Here is a 10,454-nt window from a genome sequence, read left to right as displayed (position 1 = left end):
ACCCCGTGCAACACTACAAGCTTGGGGAAGAGTGACTGGAACGCTGCTTGGCAGAAAATGACCTGGGGCAGTTGATCAACAGCTGGCTGAATGTGAACCAGCAGCGTGCCCAGGTGGCCAGGAAGGCCAATAGCATCCTGGCTTGTATGAGAAATGTGGCCAGCAGGACTAGGATTGTCCCCCTGTGCTGGGCACAGGTGAGGCCACACCTTGAATGTCATGCTCAGTTTTGGGCCCTTTACTCCAAGAAAGACATTGAGGGTCTGAAGTGTGCGCAAAGAAGAGCAGTGAAGCTGGTGAAGGGTCTGGAAAACAAGTGCAGAGCAGTGGAGGGAACCGGGATTGCTCAATCTGGAGAAAAGGAGATCAGTTATCAGTCACTGGAACAGGCTGCCCGAGGAAGTGGTGGAGTCACTATCCCTGGATTTACTTAACAGACGAATAGATGTGGCGCTTAGGGACATGTTTCAGTGGTGGGCTTGGCAGTGCTAGGTTTATAGCTGGACTCTTTTCTGACCTAAACGATCGCTACAGCCGCGATAGGAGCCTCCCTCCGAAACACAGCACCAACCCGTCAGCGCCCGCACCGCTTTGCAGAAAACCGCGACGCGCGGGGCCCGCAGCGGGACTCGCAGTTCCGGTCGCTTGCCGCGGTGCCTCCTGGGAGCTGTAGTCCCCATCCCTGAGCGGCCGTCCGCAACCTGTGAATGCGACCCGGCTGCCCCTTTCCGTCCGGGAGGAGCTCGCCGATTGGGAGCTCGTTTCCGGTCACGTGACTCGCAGCGGCCAATCAGGCCCCGCGCTTCCGCCGCCTCGCCGCTCCGCGAAATGGCGGCGCGCGGGTGCCGGTGGCTGCTGTGGCGCGGCCGCCGCTGCTTCTCGCAGGCTGAGTCCGCCGCACTCCCGCGGCCGCCGGATTCGCTTTACCCGCCCGTCGTGGCTTCCGCCACGGCGAAGAGCAAAGCGGCCAAGCGGCGGCGCCAGGAGTATTTCCTCCAGCGGGTGCACGCGGCGCCCTCGGTCGAGGAGAGGCTGCGGATCTACGCGCAGCGGCAGCGGCCCAAGTACATGGTTTACCCGCAAACCTTCGCCCTCAACGCCGACCGCTGGTACCGCAGCTTCACCAAAACTGTCTTCGTGCCGGGGCTGCCCCCGAGAACGGCGGCGGCGCCGCAGCCCGCGGCCGGAGCGGCACCCGAGGTCGCCGGAGCCCCGGAGCCCGGAGCGGCGGCGGCTCCTGCGGCCGCGAAACCCCCGGCGGGACCCGCACCCTTCCTGGATGTCGCCGAGCTGCGCTCTCTGGCCTGCGACGTCCTCCTTCAGGAGAGCTTCTACCAGAGCAAGGGGCGGCCGTTCCTCTACCGCGATCACGATCACACGCCCGGCCCGTTCCTTACGCAGCTCGTCTCCACGCTCACCGCTTTCCTGTGCGGTCGCAACCCGCTACTGGCTGCCTCCACCCTTGGTGTGCAAAGGGGATGGGAGAGAGAGGGAGGTGGGAGCCCTTAGGATGGAGGGATCCGCCGGGAATACGGAGGGAGGGTCGCTGGGTTAAGGCCAGGACTTGTAATTCGTTTTCTGTCATCCCGTGTTGTGCGAGGGGGTTGAATTTTCCTGTTCTGCAACTACAGAACAAGAATTGAGAGGGTTTTACATGGAAAGTGGCAGTCTCTATGTGTCTCTCTCTTTTCTGTTTCAGATCTAAAACCTGAAGTTAACTATTACTGGCATCATGGTGAGGAAGTTGTTGTTCACGGACATCGAAAGGGTAGAGTTGATCCTGTGCGGTTTCAGATAGATGATAAGCCACACCTCCAGATTCGTGTACCAAAGCAACTTCCAGAGGTGTGGATATTTTGGACAGCAATATGCAAGTTAATCACAGGCCATTTCACTTGTGACTGAATACGATAGGTGGTTAGTCAGGCATATAGCACATATGTGCATTTTTCAGGTCTTAATGCCCTTACTGCCTTGTTACAAAAACTGTGAGTATTGAGACAGTCTTCTGAAATTTGAGTTGGTCATCATTGTGCTTTAGAAAAAGTGCATGTTGTTATGCTTCGTTAAGTGGAGTTTTTAACTTTTGTGCTTTTAAGTGGAGGCAAGAATTAAGAAATGTGTGGAACATCCTTGATGGAGGATGATAAGATGAGATAAATGGAGAAGGAAAAAGTAGTAAGAGAGAGCATATATAGTTTGAATTTAGCTCTGTTGTCTGTTAGCATTGCTTAATAGTTGTTTTCTTGAACATTTAGTTTTCTGGAAGTTGATTCCATATTCTGATCTTCTAGATTTATACTGTGGTATTTGTGTAGCCTGTAGGTATCTGTTATCCTCATCCCACCACAGACAAATCTGCTCCACTTTTCCATAAATGCCGTAGATGTTCTTGATACCATAATTGTACAGTTTGCTTAAGCAGTAGTGTCAGATGTTACAAAACTTGGCATTTTGGAAAAACCATCTAGGCAATTCAAAATTGCATAGTCCAAAACACTGAATACTTGTAAACTCTCTGTGATTGTTCAATTTAATTTATTGAAGCAGATTCTGGTTTGAAGATCTTACCGATAAGCAGCTTTCTTAGCACTGTTTCACACTTTTTTGTATACTGCAGAAAATTGAGACATCAGTATAAGATGTGTAGACTGGCATTCATCATAAGACAGGAAATTCTGTTGTAAAAAATGCAACTTCAGTTAGTTATGTAGGGTGTATGTAACTAAGACTTGCAGCTTTTGCTGTCTGACAAGAAAGTGGCATATTATATGAGGCCTGATGTTAGAACCGTGACTTATGTTGTGGCTTTCCTTTCTTGTACTTCTCTCAAGATTGTACCGCTGGAGTCGGATCTCGGAGAGGTTCCCGTTATTAATCACAAACCATCCAAGCTGCCGTTGTTCAAAAAACAGTATGAAAACAGAGTATTTATAGGTAAGATTTTCTAATCATGTAATGTTAACTACTTTTTTGTGTTAAAAATACTGCCCCCTGAACATTCTCTTCCCATCAGCAGAAAAAAACATTTCTATATTTTTACATATAACATAATACATAAATATATGTAGTATATAAATCCCTGTTGAGATTCCATGTTAGTTTGGCACTGTGGAATAGCATCCTTCTGTGTCCGGATTTGCTTGAAAGAGTTGAGTTGAATAGAAACTTGGCAGAAAACTGGCTTTGGATTTTGATAACTCTCCTCAGAGGTGTTTTAATATGTGATCTATTGCCCTTTGGAGTTGGGCAAGCTCTCTGGTCTCACTCAGAAATGGAGAAATCTCAGCATTTATGCAGATGACAGTAGACATACTAACCTGTTGTTTGGAGTCTAGTAGTAAAGATGTGCTTGTGTGCATGTTAAAGAGTATTCTTTGACTGACTCTAATTTTAATCTTTTTGGGGGACACAGGATCAAAGGTAGCAGATCCATGCTGTTATGGACACACCCAGTTTCATCTTATTCCTGATAAACTAAAACGGCAGAGGTTTGTAAAAGCAAATCTTGAGGATCAGATTGAAGTTCTTTATCGAGCTAATGGTATTGCAAGCCTATTTGCATGGACAGCAGCACAAGCAATGTATCAAGGTGAGGCAGTCAAGTTGTTAAATTCTACCTGGTGATGAATACCTGCTATAAAGTTCTTCAGTCTTTTTTCCCGACCACCATTTTCCGATGCTTTTTCTTCTAAAGACCATTCTTCTAGTAGATGTTTGAAAATGAGTGAACCAGTGAATAAAGCAGATGTTATATAAGGGAATTAGTTAAGACTCTTACTTTGACTAATGTTGCTCACTTCATGTTATGGACAAAATTGGTAAATACAAAGCAGGGTTGTGTTTTTTGTTTTGTTTTGTTTTTCCCTCTGAAACAAGTCTATTGCTGAGCCCATTGTTTTAGAAATGTCAATTGTATGGGACCTACAGTCAGTGAAAGAAAAGCGTCAGCAGCCTTACTTAAGGATTTTGTGGCTGTATTTGTTTTAAAATCCCAGAAATGGATAGAGCAGAACAGCCATTTGCATATTCATATAAATATATTGTTGTCTGCTGTTACTAAAAGATACCTGCTGGTTTATAGTTTCACACGTGAAACAACACATGGAAGAAAATCCTTTGACTAGGTATATATTGCTGGCTCTGCATCAATTTTTTTATGTATTTTTATGTTAGAAAGCTTCATTTTATTTGTGGACAAATGTTGAACTCTAGCATTGACTTCAAAGCTGTTGACAGTTGTAAGCACAGAATGATTCAAATCTATGAAGTTTGTTCTGTAACAGTTTCTAGCAGTGTTTGTTGTACATGTTAAAAAAATACCTTTCAAGAGTACTGTGTATGCTAGCACACATGGATAAATGCATGAAGAACATTTTAAAAAGTCTGTTAGTGCTCAGCAGGGGTTGTTGGAAGCGTTGATGCTTACAGCATTCTTAGTGTGTCTGGCTGGCTAATATGGTTAGTTTTGTTCATGCATGACTCTTAATGAAACTGCTCTGTGAGAAGTATTGAATAGTTGAAAGACAATTCCCGTTGGATCACTAGCAGGACTTGGATGTATCAATAACTTAAGTAATTTTAAAAAGTTGCTGGACTGTTCAGTATGTGGGGGGTATCAGTCGATGATAGGGAGCTGTGTACAGAATGCAAATATGCCTCTCTTTCCCTAGTCTACGGAATGTCCTTGATTGGTGGTTACATTTTAGTTGGTCTGCACGAAGAATTCTTGTATTGCTAAAGCAGACAGGACTTTTTCCCCTACTAAGTGGCTGCTACAATTACCAGTATTTTTCTGTAGTTCAGGATTGGGGTGTAGTGTGATCTGATAAGAATTTTAAGTCCTGTGTAACTAACGTCGTTTCTTTATTTTGTAGGGTTCTGGCATGAAGCAGATGTGACCCGCCCTTTTGTATCGCAGGCGGTAATAACTGATGGAAGATACTTTGCTTTCTTTTGTTACCAGCTGAATACTTTAGCACTAACTGCAGAAACTATTCAAAATAACCCTCGGAAGAATATTTGTTGGGGTACAGAGAGTAAGCCATTGTATGATGTTGTAGAAGATGGTAGTGTGAAAGGCTTTAATGATGAAGTTCTGTTTCACTTGGTTCATTTTCTGTTAAACAGACCAAAAGAGTTGTAAATCATTAAAACAATGAAGTATTCCTGCTTATGGGCCTGAACTTCATTGTAACTCTGTGAAGTATGGGCTAGAATATGCCTTGTTCGTAGTCGAGTATTTGTCTAACGAATTATAAATCTTCTATGCTATTTTGGCCTTATTTCTTTATTTTAAATGTATGATACTGTACATTGAAAAATAAATGTCTAGAATACCATCATGCCTTTTGTGTATTTTCTGTTGGAAGCGTCTTGCACTAATTCACAGTCATGTGAACATTGTCTTTCAGGAGATCCATAGCTGTGGGTTGAATTTTCACAGCAAAATACAAATTAGTATGACCATCTGATTATGTCACTAGGTAACTAGTGTCTCGATATTCAGGACTAGAGAAAGACCAATTTTGTGCCTGAATAGAAATCAGTTGTCTTAAATGCTTACTCTGAGCTCAGTTTTTCTTTGGAATGAAAAGTAAGTGTCTCTTAACTTAATTGCCAATAATTTATTTTTATAGGGCAAGGGAAATTTATAGATTTTTTTTTTTATTGAGTATTAGTATAAATGCAAAAAAACCTTGATTCCAAAGATTCTGCTCGGCACTTGCACACACTTTTTTTAAGGTGTTGACTCAGGAGTCATGGAGAGCACTCAAATCCCTTTGCAGTCTACAGTTTTCTCTTTAGCCTGGGACTTTGATTTCAATGGTAGACATCTTGATATTTCATTGCTGGTATTTGAATGTCTTAAGGTTGTTCTTAGTAGACTGCCATAGCCCAAATCATGACTAGGGTCTCTGATTAATATACAAGTTTTAAGGACTAATTAGGAATATTTAGTTATGAACACAGTATACCTGGTTTTGAGATTGATAAGTGTGCGTAGAACTTTATGTAGTTCTGTATGCTGCAACCAATTCCTCATCCACTGAACAGTCCATCTCTCCAATTTAGAGAGAAGGATGTTATTGTGGACCATGTCAAAAGCCTTACACAAGTCCACGTAGGTGACATTCCCATGTCCACTGCTGTAGTCAGTCCATCATAGAATGCCATAGATTGATCGGGCAGGACTTGCTCTTGGTGAAGCCATGCTGGGTGTCTTGAATTTCCTTGTTGTGTTCCATGTGCCTTAGTGTAGATATAGGAGGATCCGTTCCATGGTCTTCTGAGGCACTGAAGTGAGGCTGAGGGATTGGTAGTTCCCAAGATCCTCCCTTCTTCCATCTTTAAAAAGGTGAGGTAGTTCCCTTTTTCAAGTCATCAGAGATCAAAGAAGTCTACTTGTAAAGAGAGTGCTGAATCATACATCACTCTTGAAGTACTTGCACATTTTTCAGCGCGAGTAGTTGGGCAGCCTGCTTTCTGTCATAAACTGTCTTGTGGAACATTTTGCTAATGAAAGTTGAAGTAACTGTAGAATTCTATTTGATTAGTACTTTGCTACTGTTGGAATGAACTGTAGTTGCTACTTTCTCCATCAGCAGAGGATAATCTAGATAAGAAAGATGTGCATGAGTACTGCTCTCTTTAGCAGAAGTAGAAAGTCCTTCAGCACTCTTTGTCTTAATAATGCTTGAGTATTACTAGCTTTGATCACTGCTGATCTTTGAATTAAATGAGTAATCCATGTAGGAATGGAAGAAAACTGCTGGGTGGGCATATTGCTTATAGAGGATGACCTGTGACTTGGCTTAAAAGTAAGAGATAGATGCTTGTTTTCTAGTGTGATAAAGGGATGATGCAAAATGAGTGGAAGGATATTAAAAAGCAAAACCAAAAACCACAATCCAACGAGTTGGGTATTCTGAGCCTGCAGACAATCTTTATAATTGGTACAATATGGTATTAACTTCAGCCTGAAACTGACACATAAAGTAAAAGAAACTCGTGCTCCCAGGGTAAAAAAACACTCATTTTTCTGTGGTTCAGCGTTTTTGTATACTGAGGTTTAAGCTGTGTTATAGCAAGTAAAAAACCCCTTTTTTTTCATTTGTGCAGCTTTGCTGGTGACTGAAATACCACTGTAGATGTGAAACCCGATAGAAAAACCCAGTGGTGGAGTGAAGGAGGAAGGGAAGGCTTAGTGATAGCTGACTTATTTGCAAAGTACCAACTTCAGCTTTCAGCAGCTGTCTGAAAAGGCAAAGGGATACCTTGGAAAAGCAGTGGGTGGCACTGTTTTACCTTCTACTGAAGAAAAAGTGTAACTGGGCTTTGTTTTCCTTGTTTGTTACTGACTACTAATCATTCATCTTGTACTCATCTGTTCAGGATGTTTAAATGGTGCCTTACACTGATTAAGTCAAAAGAAAGCTTTTTATTATTTTTTTTCTTTAAAAGTTATATAAATACTAAATGTTTAGAAGAAAACTTAGAAGCTGCAGCATTCCTATTCTTGCGGTTTGCCTAGCAGAAACCTCCCATGATTCTACTCCTTCAAGTCACATGGGAGTATTGTTCTTTAGCAATCTATTTTGTTGAGTTTACTGTTTAAAAGAAACAAAGATGAGTCAAAGAGCATGGGATTGATATCTCTAAATTTGGGTCCTTTTTCCTGTATTAATTTTTGCATAGGCCTATTGGAGCATATCACAAGAAAACAAAAGGCAGGATCTAAGAATAAGATTTGGTTTTACATAATGAGGGAAGTACTTTCTCCTGCACTGAACTATTTTTCTTAAAACTTGTATCACCTTCAAGTGGGTAACATCTATGAAATTCTACTTATACCTTTTTTCCGATTATGAAGCTGCAAGTAATGACTTGGAATGGAATTGCTTGAGCAACCTTTCCCAAATTTAAAGCTGAAAGGAGGAGAAGGGAAGACACTGAAACGTACCTACAGCACCAAGTTGTTGGGGTGAATAATTCTGTTTCCTTTCAGACAGGAGAAATAGCTTCAACATTTATGTTGTCTGTTTGGTCATGCCAGAGTCTCTCCTGATCTTTTCTGTATTCAGGTTTTCTGTCTTTGGAGAAGACACCTGTGCTTCCTATCTCAAATGAAGTTGGCCTCCACTGAGGATTCTGGAGCTCCACTGAGGGTTTCTTTTCCTGAGGCAAGAGCAATTCTCGAAGTTTATTGTTGGTGAGAGTCTGTTAACAACTTGGCCTATTGCCTCTGTAGAAACCATGCATACTGGCAGCATATCTCTGACGGAAGCAACCAATGTGGCTTTCCAGTGCATCCTGTGTAAAAAAAATGAGGAAAGGCGCCCTCCTGGACCTGCTGTTTGTGAACAGGCAACTGCTGTCTCTTGCTGTTTTGAAAGAATGGGAAGTGTGGATAACACTGCATTTGACAGTCTAATGCAGACTGAGGTTATAACCAGAACATGACAGAAATGTTGCTCGGACGGATCTAGATGGATTTGGTTTGGGACATCTGTTGGGTAGATCCCTGGGGGAAGTTCTTGTCAGGGCTGGTCATCTTGTGGCATGTTAGCCATAGAAGAAGTTTCAGTTAGTATTAAAGAAAATCATCCTGGTCTTCTTCTGGAAACCCTGGACTGTGAACTGTTGGAGAATGTTAGAAAATGGAGGTCAGTAATGGTTACATAGATTGTGCTTGTCTAGTATACTGACAAATTATTCAGTAAAAACATGGTTAAATAAATTTTCTGAAGTCAGTTTCTTGAAAGACTTGGCTGTCCTACAACAAGATATGTACAGAGAAGAATTGTGAGCTACAAGGGGTTAACGTACTGATACTATTAATACATTTATTAATGTATGTTGTGATGAAAAGGAAGTTGTGAACCTCACTACATCTTCCTACAGGAGCAGGAGTTTAGAATTAAAGGGATCATTTGTATTGAATTCAGAATGAAGGAAGGCAGTCTGAAGTCTGGCATGCTATTCGGTTTGGTAACTAAACCATTGGTCTTGAAGCTAGAATTTGAAAGTATGAGGTTAATTGTTTCTGCAGAGTTTAAGATGATTTAGATGGGCCACTTAAAAACCAGTAGCAGATGCTCTATGAGGAATTTGTTTACAAATCCTTGAAGAAGGCAAAGAAGTAGAAGGACACTTAGCATGCTTTTTATGTCTCTTCAGGATTAAGTGCTATCTAGCGTATGCTGTTGGAAGGGTAAATAATTCTTCCAGACAGGACAGGCAGCTTTATAATATCTACTCAGCTGTACTGACCTGTACTATCTGCAATAATTTAAAGTCTATTCTCTCTCTTTCTCTCTTTTGTTTTGTTTGTTGTGCCTGGTTTCTGCATGATTTGAAGATTCTGTCTTAAGCTGAGTGAACATTCAGTATTTTTTCTTGGTCTTTTAATAGCTGTTTGAAGTTCAGTTTATTGAACTACATCTCCTGCTGCAGAATCTTCTTATTTCTATTAAATCATGCTTGACTTCAGTTGTGGGTTAAATCTTTCCGTGTATAGGGAGAAGAATTGATCTTAATTTATCTCCTTTAAAGGAAAGCTTCCTTCTATTTCTTTCCTATTTTTTGCTTTCAATATTCCTTTAACCTGTAATCAACTCAGTACATTTTATCATTGCTCTCAAGGGGCACTATAGAGGATTGTTTTCACTGTTGGAAGGTGTAGCTTCTAACACAAAAGCGCCTGCACTTTAAATGTGCATGCTTTCATCAGCCAGATATCCTAGAGCAGGTTAATTTGTTTGTTTGTTGTTTTAAAAGCATTTTCTGCACCAGATCAGCCTTCTAGGTAATTGAAAGTGATCAGCAGTGGGAATTTTAAAACTTAAGTTCTGGGATCATTTATCCTGGAGAAGAGGAAGTTCAGGAGGCATCTTATCAATGTATATAAATACTTGATGGGAAAGAGTGAGGAAGATTTGACTAAGTGTATTTCAGTGGTATCCAGTGAAAGGGCAAGAGATGGAAAACCAGGAAATTCTACTTCAACATATATACATATATTTTTTTTCTACTATAATTGCAATTGATCACCAGAATAGTGATTGCAGGCTGCTCAGAGGGAGATGTGGACTTTCCATTCTTGGACATACTCAAAGGCAGACTGGTCACCCCTGAGCAACCTATTGTAGGTGATCCTGCCCTGAGCAGTGTGGGTGGACTAGAGAGGAGATGCCTTGCAGCCTTAACTACTCTGTGAAAATAAATTAGTGCTCAGTGTGTAGGTGAAATATTATAAATGTGTAGGAAGACACTGTGTTTGGCCATTTAGGTAAATAGTGGATGTCAACAGACTTCAGCAGATGAGGAGAAGGCTGAGGTACTCAACAAATTTTTTGCCTCAGTCTTCACTGGCAGTCACTCTCCTCACCCCTCCTGGGTCAGTGGACAACAAGATGGTGACCACGGGAGCAAACCCCCTCCGACTGTAGAGG

At 41.9% G+C, this 10,454-nt stretch overlaps 1 protein-coding gene across 1 annotated transcript; it reads left to right on the top strand.

The window, feature by feature from the left end:
• Positions 1-803: 803 nt before the first annotated feature.
• MRPS30 (mitochondrial ribosomal protein S30) lies at positions 804-5,342 on the top strand. Its single transcript, XM_069880589.1, has 5 exons — positions 804-1,465; positions 1,700-1,845; positions 2,835-2,937; positions 3,416-3,592; positions 4,878-5,342. The coding sequence occupies exons 1-5, from the start codon at positions 829-831 to the stop codon at positions 5,144-5,146; spliced, it is 1,332 nt and encodes a 443-aa protein (XP_069736690.1). The 5' UTR covers positions 804-828; the 3' UTR covers positions 5,147-5,342.
• The last annotated feature ends 5,112 nt before the right edge of the window (positions 5,343-10,454 follow it).

The sequence above is a fragment of the Phaenicophaeus curvirostris genome, chromosome Z (assembly GCF_032191515.1).
Source record: "Phaenicophaeus curvirostris isolate KB17595 chromosome Z, BPBGC_Pcur_1.0, whole genome shotgun sequence".
Lineage (NCBI taxonomy): Eukaryota > Metazoa > Chordata > Aves > Cuculiformes > Cuculidae > Phaenicophaeus > Phaenicophaeus curvirostris.
This window is presented reverse-complemented; position numbering and strand designations above follow the sequence as displayed.